General features: G+C 41.8%; 1 protein-coding gene across 1 annotated transcript; it reads right to left on the bottom strand.

The window, feature by feature from the left end:
- Positions 1-7,950: 7,950 nt before the first annotated feature.
- On the bottom strand, positions 7,951-16,302 carry LOC306791619 (uncharacterized protein). The gene is made up of 11 exons (XM_079288423.1): positions 16,032-16,302; positions 14,550-14,638; positions 14,161-14,310; positions 13,741-13,874; positions 13,428-13,564; positions 13,176-13,269; positions 12,471-12,588; positions 11,996-12,219; positions 11,679-11,850; positions 11,440-11,567; positions 7,951-11,285 (listed from the first exon to the last, which is right to left on the bottom strand). Exons 2-11 carry the CDS (start codon positions 14,635-14,637, stop codon positions 10,968-10,970), a joined length of 1,563 nt encoding a protein of 520 aa, XP_079144549.1. The 5' UTR covers position 14,638; positions 16,032-16,302; the 3' UTR covers positions 7,951-10,967.
- Positions 16,303-16,685: the final 383 nt, after the last annotated feature.

The following is a 16,685-nucleotide window of genomic DNA, read 5'->3' as shown; positions in this document are numbered from 1 at the left end:
ATAGTGAAAGATACTTTTTTATTTGATGCGGACAAAAATCTTAAATTTGTACTGACTCCAAAGGCCCACTGCTCTGTTTCTGTATGACCTACAGGTTGTCTGACACTTTTGATGCATATAGTCAGAGTGGGCCCCGGGACACTTTGTACTTGAAAAGTTGGGCCCCGAGGTCAAAAAGGTTAAGAACCCCTGCTCTAGTGTCCAGCATGTAAACTGCACAAACCCCTCTGCCCTGGTCCATGAGCATGAGTCTGATCACAGTACTGTGAAGCCTCTGCCCTGGTCCATGAGCATGAGTCTGATCACAGTACTGTGAAGCATGTAACTGATACTTTTCAAATAGGTATGCGTTGTCTGGTAACACTGGAAGTACAAAGGCAGCCTTCGTTGTTTGGAAACAGCTGGAAGAGACAGGACAAGCCTCGGGAAACAAACGTGGTTAGTAGAAAAGAATACATTGTTTGGAAGACGGAGGAAATAAAATGTTGCACTTGTGAGCCGCACGAGAGTCCCAAAGATACCCTTTACACACGGCTGACGCAAGCAGCCATAGTGAAGACTGTAAAATGTAGAATCAATAATGAATCCACGCTTCAATATTCTGATGAAAACTGCACAAAGCCTCACGTTGAAAGCAGTTATGAATAATTCATCTGGATCTCTACAAGCAGACCCAAGGATGTTTCATTGACTCAGTTAAGAAACTACACCATGACATGTGGGACTTTTCTATATATTGAGAGAATTAAATGAAAAAAGAAGCTGGTTTTGGTCCTGTCCGTCTGTCCTGGGCTTTATGTCATTATGTCATATCAAAGACCATTTGTGGGAGCAGACACAGATCGTTGCTGGTGAGTGTTGTGCTTCTAATGACGGATGATGAATGGCCATGGGATGACACTGTCATACAACGGTGGTTAGAGTGGTGATATGTGGACTAGATATGGTTTCCATGAAACGCTGTGGACGCTTTTCTGCCAGAAAACGACACGATATGGACACAGGTCCGACGAGAGTCAGTCAAGATGTCTCCTTCAGGAGGAAGAAGAAGATCAATCTAAAGGTCACAACAATGGATTCCTTTTACAAAAAACAAAAAGAGAAAGGCGAATGTTCTGCGTCCTCCCCACGCTGCCGTACAGCCGTGTCTTGTTCTGTGTGGTGAAGCTAAACATCCTTCAGCGAGGTTCCTGATGAAATGTAGTGCAGTTCACTGGCACTGCAATAACACTGCACTCCTCTCCCACACTGTGGGAGTGGGGCATGACACAGCATGAGTCATGGTGCAGCTCTCACTGAGAAACAAGATCACAGATCCAATCCTTCTGGACAGCACTCTGTTCATACGATCACTGCAACAGAAGCGTCGAGAAACATGGACCGATGTCAGGCAGACAACCTGCACCTTCAAATAATTCAAAGAGCAGCTGACAGACCGACATGACTGATGTTAGCCGTGATGCTAGCATGGCAACGCCATGTACTGCAGTGGACGGAGGCAGCAGCAAAATATATTTTAGACACTTAAAGGAATCTATAACAGTATTAGTGTACACTATGTATAATGCCAAAGGAGTCGTGTGGCTTAGAACTTGAACTGATTTAGATTTTTTAGGTGTCTGAAACACATTTAGCTGCTGCCCAGCCACAGCAGTACATTGCTAAGCTTCAATACGGCCTCTCCACAAAGTCACAAGCTTCCCTTTAACCTCAATAGGATTTAAAGCCAGCTAGACCAGGCATAACAGCAGCTTCTGTTACTCAGTAAGGCAAACAAAATATGAATTCAATTATACTACTTATATAATAATCGTGGTGGCTGATAATCATAAACACATTTCCAAAGTCCAGCCATTTGTAATAAGAAATGAGTGTTTTAATATATGTCTAGATGTAAAGCCCCTCGTGAGTCCAGTAAATAACTCACTTACACATTAATTCACTCATTCATTCAGGCTCAATAAACACGCATGTTAGAAAGCTACAAAAACCTTGATACAGTCTCACTGACATCGTATTTAGTATCAGCCAACACTCAAACTGTCTCCATTGGTTGTGAGATAAAGCTGCAGCTCCTTGTGCACACGTGTCTCACAATGATCAGTCCAGGTTCATTATCCAAGCAGTCCAACGAGAAAACTGATACAGCCACCGTTATCTGCTGGATGTCATCCTGCTCACGTATGGAGGCGCAGTGGTTACAGGAAGTCATGAGGAGAACATAAAAATGTCAAACTCCAGAAATAAATCGACCGAAACTCGAGCTCATCAACCAGCTCTGCAGAAGTACTCGGGAGTCATGCAATCCTGCTGCTGTTGTGTGTGCAGAGACAATAACAAGCAATCACACAACACTGCTGCAGTACCCCATATCGTTACGCAACATATCAACTTTCAACTGCCTATAAGATATGATAGGTGTCCAGTGAATTGAGATAGATGGATCTAAACCCAGCAATTAACCCGAAAGGCAGCTGCAGCATGATAAACATCAGCTATGCAGCATATCGTTACCAACATATGCATATTAATATACCGTAGAATTCATGGTTTGCCGCAGACAATATCTTCTGAATAAATATTGTTGTGCTGTTAATAACCAACAGATGATCATCAGTAAATTAGTAATAGTTTAAGGTTGGCAGTGAGAGAGACACTAGATGTACTGTAGTTATGAAATAAAGAATAGTAAACAAGCTGTCACATAAGCCCAGAACCTTTGAGTTAATATTTCTCTAAAGTCTTTGGAAAAGATGTGAAAGGGACTCCCTGTCTTGAGTGTGAAACAAGCCACGGTTCAATCCCCGACTGGGACGTGTCACGTGTCGAGGTGTACCTGAGCAATACACTGAACCCCCGGCTCCCCGGGCACCGACCAATGGCAGCCCACTGCTCCCTATATACAGGGATGGGTCAAATGCAGTAGTCAAATTCCGTGTATGTGTAAAAATGTATATGACAACAAAAAATTCTTTCTTCTTTCAACAGTCATGTTGACATCTCTAAACCAAATGTGCCCACAGGCAAAAAAGAAACAGCCAGCAGCATCACAACGTTCTACTGGCTTTGCCAAGAAACACAAAAACACAGAATGAAAGTCAGCATACGCGACAAACCCTCAGCTCGGTGAAGTCATGCAGCTTTAACTTGAATTGCACAAAAGCAGATGTGACGAGTGGAAGACAAACACAGTCACAACATGCCAGCAGTGAGGACCGCACACCAAACACAACGATCACAAAGTGATGCGATTACTGAGGAAAACTTCCACATGAAGTGTGGATGAGTAGCAGCATTAAGAGTCAGTGTTCGCAGCAGGAACATGGACGAAAAAGATGAGGTAAAACATTATAAAGACCGTCTTTCAACACAAACATCCCCCTGAACAGACAGTTGGGCCTCCATCCTTTTCTTTTCTATGTGAGCAGCGTACCTGCGATGCGGATGACGGCCCTCTCCGCTGCGTCCAGCACATCTCCAGAGGCCGACTTGGAGCGCTTCATGCGATGGTGCTTGGGCAGGTTCCAGGGCAGCGTGTCCCCGGGAGACGGAGAGTAATTTATTGAACTCAGATCGCTGGAGCTCTCCTCTGACGCGGCCCTGACCAGAGGCCTCCTCTTGGGCTTGTCCTTCACCTCCTCCATAGTCTGGATGAACAGAGTGAGAAGAAAGGATAGTCATGGAGTTAGGAAAAAATGACTTCTCAAGACAGAAAAGAGAGAGTCTCTGTAATCTATTTCATCTGTTCTGTGTTGTTATGGGCCAGGTTTACTTTTCTAGAAATCACGACAGCAGATCATTTGGCACATTTTCAAGCAAACCAGTGGAGCTACTGAGAAACTGTCTGGAGGTGTTTCGATCGTTTGACCTTTATAAGAACAAGCCTACCAAGTTTAACATTTTTCCATCATCATCCTGCTTACTACTCATTTTATGAATCATATGTCGTGTGCACTGACTGTGTAGTAACTCTGTTATGATGTCCATCATGTGCACGCGACATCGATCACACTTCTGTCCATCCTACAGGATCCCTCCTCTGTCGCTCTCACTGAGGACTGTCACTTTTGAACATGCTAGGTTGAATACTATGGAAGCCCATTTCCTCCAGTGTGAGGAAAAAATAAAGGTCCTGTTATCTCGAAATTTCAACTTACTGACTGAGGCGTAGCAGAGCAGAGAAGCCATGGTGGAGTAAACGCCTCCTCTCAGGCTTTTACTTGAAAAAGGTTGTGTTGTAGTTACAGTGACGAACGTAGTTGTCATTAACTCAAACCTTATATTTACTTCACCTGGTTCACTGTCTCTCCACCATGGCTTCTCTGCTCTGCTACACCTCAGTCAGTTCGTGAAAAGTATAGAGATAGTATCTCATTATTATAATAATAATAATGCATTTTATTTGTGACGCACTTTTCATCCAAAAAAATCTCAGAGTGCCACAGAGCCAGTACATAGTTAAAACATATTGAAAACAAACTGTATTAAAATAACTCGTAAACATAAGCATAATAAAAAACTGTGAATGAACAGAAACACAAAAGAAATAACAGACCGTGCACAAGGTCGGAAAGACTTTCCTGAATAGAAAGGTTTTTAAAAGAGACCGGTGTCTGTGTTGCCCTTAGGTGGTCAGGGAGACTGTTCCATACGCGCGGCTCTGCCGAGCCAAAGGCCCGGTCGCCCATGGTGCGGAGCTTGGTGCTGGGGACCCGGCGGAGCGAGCTGTTTGAAGATCTGAGGGTGCGGGTGGAGATTTGGGGTGTGATGAGGTCTTGTAGGTAGGGAGGTGCGTGTCCATTGATGCATTTATTTATGACTGTGGCTAAGTGGATAGCAGGGCTGTCCTTCAATCAGAGGATCGGTGGTTCGATCCCCGGCTCCGCTAATCGCATGTCGATGTGTCCTTGAGCAAGACGCTTAACCCCAAAAATGGCTCCAGTAGCTGTGCCTACGGTGTAGAAATGGGATAGAATCTGAATTGTAAGTCGCTTTGGATAAAAGCGTCTGCTAAATGACTGTAATGCATTTATGTGTGAGCAGCAACAGGGAGCCAGTGTAGGGAGTGCAGAATGGGTGTTATGTGCTCATACTTCCGGACTCTCATCAGGATCCTGGCAGCGCTGTTTTGGATGTATTGCAGCTTCTGGATGTTCTTGCCAGTGATCCCTGTGAAGAGTGAGTTACAGTCCAGTCTTGAGGAGATAACGGCATGGATGAGCTTCTCTGCATCTGACAGGGCTAAAGTGGGGCGGAGTTTGGAGATGTTTTTGAGATGATAAAAGGAGGTTTTGCACAGGTGTTTTATATGGTCATTAGAGTTGAGGTAAGGGCCAAACCTAACTCCCAGATTAGTGACTGTGGAGGAGAGGGGGATGACCTGACCGTCGAAGGTGAGATGAGTTATGGAGGCTGACTGAACCTGGGGAGGAGTTCCAACAAGGAGGGCTTCGGTTTTGCTGCTGTTTAACAGGAGAAAGTTGTTCTCCCCAAGACAGGAGGTGAGACATGACATGGCTGCAGAGGGGCTTGGGGCAGCTTTATGAGATAGTAAGTTGAAATTTCAAGATAGTAAATCGAAATTTCGAGATAACAGGACCTTTATTTTTTCTCACAGTGGCGGAAATGGGCTTCCACAGCATTCCACAGCATTGCCAGCTTAACGTCAGGCTAAAAACAACCCACAATGCAACGCTCGCTGAAGACAACAGGCTCACTTTAAGAAACATAAACTCAGGTGTAGGCTACTCATTCATTCATAACAAAAAAAGCAGTTGTGCACAAAAATGTCTGGTCCTCAAATATAATATCACCACTAATTGTTCTTCAACAATTTCCAGAACAAAACAACATCTCACATTCCGGCAGGAGACAAAAGGGTTCTAAAATAGCCACTTTGTTATGTGATGTCAGTGAGTAAATGTGATCCACTGTTATGCAAATATAGTCTTCATTACAGTGATCTGAGAATGATTAACATGGCAACACCACACGTCATCATAATATGATTGCACAACAAGTTAATAAATTATGATACATCGAATTTTTAGCCCTATTTGGAGACTCTATATTTAGACCTGCAGTAAACAGGACATAATCTCAGTGTTGCAGCCGGACTCATTCACAGAACAGCTGTTGTGGCAGCAGGGCAGCTGGTGCTGGTGCTGATGCTCTGTACAAACGTCACCGCGCTCCCAGCTTCCTTTTCAGCTGAGTCACCGTCCCTCAGGATGCTCCTACAGGGGCGCTGGCTGCACCGCCGCAGCCTCTCTGATTGGTCGGGAGCACACAGGACCCACGTACCATGGTGTAATAATGTCTATGGTGCACCAGACTGCAGACTCACAGTCGGGTTATGATTTAGCTATAAATGCTATTTTTGGGCTACTGACTGTTTTTGGTTAGAACTTCAGTACTACAACACTGCTCATTTCTTAAAGTTTCACTGCATCTAATTCAGGCAGCTCCAACCAGAGCACAGCAAATAAAAAGAGGCTATTTCAGATAAGGGAGAAATGATTTCTCGATCTGTGTGGAAGGTTGTTGTTTTTTTCAGGAAAACTTGTGATCAGATTATTACGTCAAACCTCCTGTCAAACTATATAGCAGCGTTTGCCTCTGACAGTAGAGCAGCAACACATTCTACTTTCCTGTGGCACTTCATTGACTGATCTTAATGGACACATTTCGCCACTATTTGACCAGTCACTGAACTTGTGTTTGGGGTTCAGATCGGCTTCACCACAGTGAGGGAGCCATATGTTAAACATTCATCGCTTCTAAAATAGCTCTCATGCACGGAAAGAGCACATTGCCTCGAGACACCGCTGACAGTTATCACACAGTCAGTCACACTGCAAAGTGATGCAAATCATGCCGCGCACAGTCCCGTGCACCCGAAATCCCCTGCTGCTTCGACTTTGAGCTCGCGCTCTCGTTCTCGCGCTCGCTCTCTCTCGCGCGCTCGCTCTCTCCCTCTCTCTCTCCTCAACCCCCAAAACAATCGCACCCTCTCGGGCTCTGCGCTGCATCGCCGCCACACCTGAAATCGGCTCGTTGACCTGAGCCGCAGCGATGAGAGGCCTGAGCGGTGCACCTGCTGCTAAATGCAGAGAATAAAAACACGTCCTCGCATTTCCTCACAGTGGTGCTAGGTCGGCTTATTTAATCTGCAGTTATTTTTTCAATGGCACTAAAATCATTTGATTGGCAGCGTCGGCAATGCGGCAAAACATGAATTATGAATATATATTCCTGCTTTACTCACGCCAAAAATATCCAGGATGACGCGCCGTTTTTGGTCCCAGCTGAATGAATGAAAAAACAAAAATCCGTCTCCTGCAGTGGTGGTGATTCGTCCCAGTTAGATCCGCTCAAACTTAGAGAAGCATCATCCTCACAGCCGCAGCGGGAGCCGCGCCTGCGTCCTGCGGTGTTCCAGGACGTTCAGCCGGTCAGACCTGGAGTCCTGGACTCATCTGGGGCCGACATCAGGACCGATCCGCTCCCGCAGCCCGCGAGTACAAACGTGTGCCGGGCCAAGTTGTCGCTGAACAGCAAGCAGGGCACGCAGATGGCGAGAGAGGAGAGATCCGATCGCACGCTCGGCGCGCGCACGTGAATAGAAACTCAGATCAGGTTGACTGCAGCGCGCGGAGGCAGCGGCTTCTTCACGCGTTGCACGCGAGTGATTTCAGGTAAAGCTTGTGGGCGAACATATGTTATGTCATGTTTCCCACTTTGCTGTTTCATGAGTGAATCAATCATAAATCCATTATATTGACAAACACACGAGTCTACTCTGTCCTTGAACTGCACACCTTCAGGATGCTTGAGAGACGCAACGTGAGCAGCACACTACTGCTGAGCTCACACAGTAAATTTGTCGGAGTAAATTTTACTCAAATTGAATAAAATTTTACTCAATAAAATACAACATTTGGTCCCAGTCTATATAGAGTAAAATCTACTCTTGCCTCAGAGTTAATGATTCAGAGTATTTTTTACTCTATTCAGTGTTTGTATTTAACTCTAGATGATGATAATTTACTCTATGTAGCATAAAATGAAAACAACTCTACTGCCATTTTACTCAACTTAGAACTATTCCACTCCACATAGAACTACATTCCACTCCACATAGAACTACATTCCACTCCATATAGAACTACATTCCACTCCACATAGAACTACATTCCACTCCATATAGAACTACATTCCACTCCATATAGAACTATATTCCACTCCATATAGAACTACATTCCACTCCATATAGAACTATATTCCACTCCATATAGAACTATATTCCACTCCATATAGAACTAAATTACACTCCATAGAGAACTAAATTATGATTAAAACCTGAGAGAACTTACTCTGGAAGGTTATCATTAAACCCAACAAGTTAAATAAATCAGATATCAGTATTTACCAAAGCACAATTTATTATTTTGTATTACAAATGTGCAATGTATCCATACATATTTTACAGAATACATTTTGGACCTTTGGAACACTTTGGCCTTTTCACTATGACATCATAGGAAACAGTATGGCACAATAAACAAACTTGCATCATCACACCTGTATGACATTTGTACATCAAATGCTTTATAACAGAAAATCTCTTTCACATCAACTACATGAGGTCCGTCTTTTGTGCACACAACTTTATATGCATTAAAATGCTCATCAAGACACACTGTTTGCAGGGCAAATGTAACAAACAATAACCTCTCATCTTTCAGAACTACATGGTGGATTTTGTGAAAAACTGGCATCTCACAATGAACCTTCAGACAAACGACTAAACCCGTCCGATACATATTTCCATGGTGTTTGGCCCATCTAATATTTAAAACCTTGGTGTCAATTGGTACCTGAATAGTCTCAGCTATCTCATAGCCCCAGTCTAGCACATTTAAAGCTACCATATTACCTGGACCAATTATCACTTCATTGGGATCAAATGTCTGCCACCTGTATGCTATTTGATTTTGGTGTTTCTTGGCCAAAGTTTTAGTGATATTTTTGAAGCTTTTTAATTGTTTCTTAAAGAAATGATGCTTTGCTTCATAGCGCATGCACCAACTATGCAAAAGTGGTCCAATTTTAAGAATACACATAGGGTAATGCACCATAAAATGATGTTTTGGTAGCAGCCTTTTGTTTGGAAACAAATGCTTGAACAACCTGTGGTGTTCCACGATTAAGTGTTTCAAAAAAATAGTAATACCCTTTGATAACTTTGGTGAAAATACAATGTTTACAATTTGAAGCAAAAGCAGTAGCAAATACCAGTGTTGATCATTTGGACAAACCAAGTCTCCAAAGATAAGTGGTAGATTGCGAAGTAAACACCAGGATTGGATTGCATTCAACCCCAAGTCATTTGAGTCCTCCCTTAACTTAACTGTAGGAGGTTTGTTGTTTTGCTCCATATAGCCATAGTTAAAACTCCTAATTCTACAGTCTATTTCTTTTAATGTTGTGTACTTATCTTTCAAGTGCAGTAATAGAAGTTTCATTTCATATTGTGCCACTCCCTCCAAGATATCGTGCATAATATCGACAGAGAAGTTTTCACATGTATTGAAATATTGCAAGGAATTTAGAATGCAAGAACGTTTAACGCCCATCACATAGGGAAGAGTGGGATTTGTCTCCATCATTTGGCAATGTTCCGCATGAAGTGCGCGAGTTCGCAAAACTATCTTGGGTGAATCTTCATTAAACTCAGTCTGAAAGTCTTCTTTCTCAGCAAGACAGAAGCGGCAACAATATCTGGCACTGAATGATTCAACAAAACCAAACAAACTGTGAAGACCAAGGTTGTCACCTGTAACTTGGACAATAGTTCCATACACTGGCTGATCATACAAGGGGACCCGAATTCCATCCTTCTCAAGTATTTTAATATCCTGCATAAGTGGATCAAGTATTTTAGAAAAGCCATATGTTTTAACATCTTGGGCATGAAATAAAGCGACCAAATGAATATTAAGCAGATTTGAGTTGTACTTGGGAGAAAAATTCCGCAAGGTGAAATAGAGTGCACCTAATTTATGTATTCCCCGTTTTGAGCCTAAAGGATTTGCAGTTTCAAAATCATCATAAAAAAGCTGAATCAGAATGGCATGCTTCTGTTTTGAAAATAGATCATGACTCTTGAAAAGATCTCCATCGCACAAGTCATGAAGATTTTCTCCTGAACTTGAAGTCTGCATCATCTCTTTTATGTTAGGATGTTGATAAATAAATTGTAAAGTTTTCAAAATAGGGATGTAAACTAATTTATCAGTGACAACAACCTGATCATAAGTTCCAGTGGTGCGATTGCGTAGGGTATCAAATCTTGTACCAAGAACATATTCAACTAAGTCTACCCTTCCCCACTTCTCTGTAAAATACTGCCTTCTTTTACTCTCAGAATTTAATACACCATAGGGATTTTCCATTTTTTCGAAACACTGATCAATTTTGCTCTCAATGTCGCTTTTGATAGGCTCCTGTAAAGATAGACACTTCTTCACAGATTCTTTTGCTTGATTATGGATATCGTCAACAATCTCTTCCATCGAAATTACCAAAGAGTTAACAGTTGTTTCACTTACGCCTGCCACTTTAAGTTCGGCTACTGTTGCAGCGCAGCTGTCTACAAGACTCCTTTTGAGAAGGACTGAGTCAGAAGGTGAACTTCTTGCTGGCAAGTCATCAAAATTACTTGCTGCTAAATCTTCAGATGTAGATGGGCCTTCACCAGGATCAGAACAAGGTTCATGTGCTTTATTTAGATGCTTTCGAAACCCAGAAAAAGTGCCATAAACTAGTGAACAACCAGCCTGACCACATTTAAGACGAAGGGTCTTTCCTGAACAAAGTCCGTGGATCAACTTCAAGTGTTTTGTCAGGGAATTGGTGTTTGCCTGGGGGATTTTGCAAATAAAACAAAACATCTTCGTATCAACTCAATGCAGCATCCGAGCCCTCAACTCTGCAACCCTTGGATTCACCTTAGTGGTATCAACATCGATTTCAAAGATCGTGGTTTGCAAGAAGTTGTACACATTTACCAGATCCTGGTTGTACGAAGTACCAAAGACAAAATGAGCTTTGAAAAGCTCATCAAAACAGGCAAGTGTGTCTGGTGACTTACAAGGTATTGCATGCTTGTCAATCACAATGAAGTATTTGTGAATCAGACTCTTCTGGGTCCCCACAGCTAGCAGGTATGGTTGAAGGCTTTCCACGATGCCGTCCAGATGCCCCTGGATGCTCATCCCAGTCTGTGACAGAAAAAATAATGAATTAGTCAGCTATAAAATTAGTCAGTTTAAGGAAATGTCTTAATTGACCATAATCTTAAAAAGAGGATTGAAAGGTTTAGAAAAGGGGACAGAACAGTGACGATTTTCCAGTTTAATTGAACTGTAACCTCACCTTAATGAATTTCACAAGACGGTCACTGGCTTGTCTGGCTGAGAGTTTTCCTGGTCTCTTGCGGCCATGTGGTGATGGTGGTAGAAGGTGGACAAGAACCAAAATGGATGACATGTCACTGTCCCATCCTGGAAGTAAAAATTCATAAACAAGCATTTACTACAAGCGAACAGTCAATCCATTTTTCATTCAAAAACTATTCTCTCTTCCATAACTATGATCCTTAACTTTTAGCATACCATTTTCCACGTCTGTTGTGCATTCAGCATTTTGAACCAGGTCTTGAAGATCGGCTGTCTGTGTGAGGCCACGGCTTTGTTCGAGGACTTTCTGTTTGTAGATAGTAGGCCATCTCTCCAGGAACTTTGTAGTAGCAGCATCCCCAAACATCAGACCAAAGTCTTGGTCAATCTGCAGACAAGATAGAATTGGTCAAAACAGAACAGTAAACATTATGGTGTAGCACCATGGTCATGACAGATCTTACAACCCTACCCAGGCTATTGTAGAACAGAAATAATATTGTCATGACAGTGGCAGTAGAACGTTCACATACCAGTCCTGCCATGTCCAGGAATCTTGGAAACGCTGTGAATAGTTCAGAGGACTTCACTGGGTCATGAACCATGTCTTGGCGATAGGTAAAGGTCTGCTTCATCTTCTCCTTCACAGTTGCTTCATCAGCTGTATGCTTCATAAGCGCAATGGCCTCGCAGCACAGGCTTTCTGTGGTTAGCCCGTTTTCCACTCTGAATGAGTCTCTTTCTGCTTTTGGACCACCTGTAATAGTGGTGGCACTTTTATCAATTACTGGGTTAGTATATGATATTATGTCCTAAGATATAAGAAATAAGGCTTGGAAAACTCTGCAAGGATGGCCATGCAGGCACTTACGTCTCCAGAAGAAAAATAGGATATATATATATATATATATATATATATATATATATATATATATATATATATATATATATATATACATTATATGATTATTCCCTCATCATGCATTATGAATTAGACTTCACACATACCAGTTAGTGTTTGTGACTGACTGCAGGTCTTCTTTTTTCCCTCCGATGCTTCCTTCTGAACAAATTTCAGTCTCCATGCCAGATACCCACTCCCATCTTCTGCATTGTAATAATGCTCCTAAAGTAAAAAGGGTTATTCAGTTTGATTGAACAAGTTGAAATAGTTTAATCTTTCCCCAAAAACTATCATATTTCCTAGTATTGTGATGAGGCCTTTCTTTCTAATGACAGTTATTTTGAAAAACAGAGGTTATTGTATTACACGGTTAGTGTTGTGTCTTGTTAATGGGCTAACCCTTGCGGTGCGAAAGTAAACTGAGCTTTAACACCGCCAGAGTTCAACTTACGGGGAAGGCAGAGATGGTGGCCATTAGGGCTGTCACCTTTTCCAAAAATAACACTCGAACAAATATGAAATGACACGCAATACGTTAGAGCGCCCTCTGTTGGGTGACAAAGTAAACTACGTTAAACAGTCAGCTGTGGATATAGACTGTACATTTTTTATTCAAATGAGTCATTAGAGTTTGAATGTTAATTACATTCAAACAAATGTTCAAAAAGTGACAGCCCTTGTTGCCATGCAGTAATGTTTACAGATCTTTATTTGAAATAAAAACACTACCCATCTGTAAAACAGCAGTTGAAATATTTACATTCCAAGCAAGTGAAAAGTAAATAAGTTAGACGTTTTAATGTACTTACATAGCCTAACTTGCTCCTAGGATCGGCCAGGTATGGGTACAAGGTAGTGATGCCCCTTGCGTAGTCCTCTTTAACGCGCCTTGAAGGACTTGTCCTACACACAAACACACAGACTTTACTATATGTGCTCCAATCAAAAGTATTGATGTGTAAATTCCACCTGCTAAAAGAGGGGTGTTGTACTGTGTCAATTCAAGACACACATGTGTATTAGGAGTGCAGGTATGTAATAATAACAACATGACAACATACCCATGTTCACTTGTCATATGTGCGACCAATATCTTGACCATATCACGTCTTCTGGCATCCGTTAGGCTTTTTGTTCGGGCATACTCATTCATGATCCTCTCTCCTCCAGGTTTGTTCTTCAGGATGTCTTCAATCATCTAAGTGGGAAGAACAAAAATGAACACAATGAAACGTTTAAAACAATAATGACATCAAGTATTATCAAACAGAATGGCCACAATTTTACAACTTCAGTTATTCAGCCATTTACCATTCAACCTTGGCATTTTTTTTAAACCTTCAGAAAGGATGCAAGGGAAACTGCAGAGCTTACCTGAGCTAGATGACTTCCCTCATCTCTTTGTCTTGTAGCAGGACTATGCTGCAATATAGTGGTGTCGTCCGAGTCCCTCTCATTGTCTCCACTGAAGCTTGCAAAGGAGGAGCATGAAGGGGAGCTCAAAGAATCTAGAAATCATATTAACATTGAACTAATGTGATTAACAATGTGACTATAAGACAATATAAGTGCACACATCCATTATTAGAGGAATGCAAATATTTCACATTGTATCATGCCCACAACAGTTCCAGAAATTGTGGAAAGGGTGAGCAGAGATGATTTCAAAATATCTAAATAAGATTTTAAAAAACCCCAACTCAGATATATTAAATTGTCTTGCATATTCAAAACATGTTAGATTGACCAAGCCGTACAGATAAATATGAAGTTATAAGCTAATAAGTAACTAACCCTCAAGATTTGGGTCTTGGGGTAGACAAATCTCCAGCACACCAATGTCTTGTTTCTTTAGTAGAAACTCAAACACCTCCTCATCAACTTCGGTCTTTGATTCATCATAGACTTTTAAGTCCAAGGTTGGAAGGTCAAATTTCTTGGCAACTGTGAAGACAAAATACCAAGGGACAAGCTTAGTGATGAATCGGTTGTGTATTTGCAGAAAAACATAACAGACAGCAATCAGAAGGCCATCTTCACTTGAACATTGTAATCCCAAAACTGACAGTGTTCCATGCAGACCTTTGCTATTCCAGGGAAAAGACTTTCAGGTATGCAAAACATAGAGTGACATCCCAAGTGTATTGTTCCACAGGTTAGTGTGTGCAATATTTTTCACTCACCACAATCCAAAAATGATTTGAAGGTTAGTTGCCCCTCATAACAAATGTACTTCTGACGATCTCTGTACTTCACTCTTACAGCTTGCATCCTTCATGACAAAAACAATTAAATTAGTTTCATTATCAGAAACAGCTGACTGCCAACATTAGTAATACCACAGTAAGCCAACATTAGAAAGACATGATGCATGGACTAATAGTAGGTCTCCACAAGGGTAAACTATTTCATTATAAAAACGAGGGACATTTTAAGCACGTCTTTATTACGCTGTACTAAAGGGACCTGTTCATTCGCTTGAATCGCCAATTCGCGTCACTCCAGTCTCATAGTGGCTGTGCATAGACTTTGTATGTAATCTACTGCGTTTGGCGTGAACACATCATCAGAAATGTAACCAGTTGTCTCATCTTGAACAATGTCTACTTCACCTGGTTGTCTCCGACTTGGCCGTCTCTAGCATGCCACAGTGCAACAGATCAATCAGCTTATGCTGCGGAATTCTACCCGCACTTCGCGAGTGGCCCGTGCCAATGTCAAGCCCAGCTAGTTTTAGCAGTCAACAGAGTGAAGTGCATTTTTTCAAAGTATAACACACATGTTGCATCGACCAGGGTGCTGATGAACTGCAGCGAAACACAGTCCATCAACACAGCTCTTTTCAGAGTCAAATACACGTGTTGGCGGCAACAAACGCAGCTAGAAACAGTCCAACAGTCATTAACAGCTCTTTTCAGAGTCAAATACACGTGTTAGCGCAAACAAACGCAGCCGGAAACAGTTGCTTAAAACAGTCGTTAACAGCTCTTTTCAGAGTCAAATACACGTGTTAGCGCAAACAAACGCAGCCGGAAACAGTTGCTTAAAACAGTCGTTAACAGCTCTTTTCAGAGTAAAATACACGTGTTAGCGCCCACAAACGCAGCTAGAAACAGTCCGTTTAAAACGGTTTTTAACAGCTCTTTTCAGAGTAAAATACACAGGTTAGCGCCAACAAATGCAGCTTAAAACGGTCGTTAACAGCTCCTTTCTGAGTAAAATACACGTGTTGACGCCAACAAACTGCAAATTCTACATAGCCATTTTCACAGTAAAATGTACCTGTTGCACCAACTAACTGCAGCAAAAGACAGCCCCTCTACACAGAATAAAACACACATGCACCTGCTCAGTGAAGTCCGCTGGCTACTGATGATAGCTAATACTACTTTATTGAGACTTTAATCCAGGTGTGTCGACGTTAATATGTCCATAAACCACCAAATATTTTGCGAATTGATGTTAATGCGTTAGAAGCTAACGTTTGACTGTGACTAAGTTATGTGAAAACGTTAGAAGCTACCGTTAGCATCTGCTAACGCGAACAATCAGAAGCTACGGCTCATATCTGACAATGCAAATAGTGAAGTAACGTTAGGTTAGCTGCAATGTTGCTACACAATGTACCTTACACACATGAAGTTAACCAAAACGAATGACCTTACCTGACATGTTATTTCAAATGCCGTCTTCTGTTCCTCACTTCAGCCCTTCCGTTCCATAAAACGTCAGCTCATTCCAGTGTAGCGAGAGGTGTCATGGCGGCAGAAACGAAACTTAAGGAACCGTTGTGGGCGTGGTCACGCTGTTTTACTCCAATAGATTTTATTCTGAATATTTACTCACACTCTACTGGCTACTGGAAGTAATTACACTCCAAAATGATTAAATATGACTCCTTCAGTGGAAAATAATTGTAACTCCGGAAAAATTACTCTCCCGTTTGAAACAGATGGCTGCTGAGTAAACATAGTGAGACTACATTGATTCTTACATATGGGAATATGTTGTTGTCAACATGCACAATTTAAAAAGATTATTTTGGGGTTAAATGGAACAAAGTCTTCAATCCTGACAGATCCTTGTTATATCATGTCAACTGAGTAACTCCAAAAAAGGCCATGAAAAGAGGTTGAAAGCTCTGGAGCTGCACTGGATTGGATTGACTATTTTTTCGTCAAGTTAAAATATACATTTTGATGTATAAAAGTAACTTCCTCCCAAATTTGTCTCACCAAATTCTTCCTCAGTGATTCAGCTATATGTTGGCAACTGAATGATTAACATTAGCATTCACGGATTCCTGAGACTGTTAAATA

This window comes from Melanostigma gelatinosum (assembly GCF_949748355.1).
Source record: "Melanostigma gelatinosum genome assembly, chromosome: 17".
NCBI lineage: Eukaryota > Metazoa > Chordata > Actinopteri > Perciformes > Zoarcidae > Melanostigma > Melanostigma gelatinosum.
Note: the sequence above shows the minus strand (reverse complement) of the source record. Positions and strands in the feature narration are given on the sequence as shown.

What these genes read in the sequence shown, in the direction of transcription:
- LOC306791619 (XM_079288423.1), bottom strand. Translation starts at nt 14,637, where the DNA reads ATGCAAGCTGTAAGAGTGAAGTACAGAGATCGTCAGAAGTACATTTGT. An exon ending in CATATGACAAGTGAACATGG is followed by an intron (nt 13,270 to 13,427) that starts GTATGTTGTCAT and finishes GTTTGTGTGTAG; the next exon opens with GACAAGTCCTTCAAGGCGCG. An exon ending in TCAGTCACAAACACTAACTG is followed by an intron (nt 12,220 to 12,470) that starts GTATGTGTGAAG and finishes CCACTATTACAG; the next exon opens with GTGGTCCAAAAGCAGAAAGA.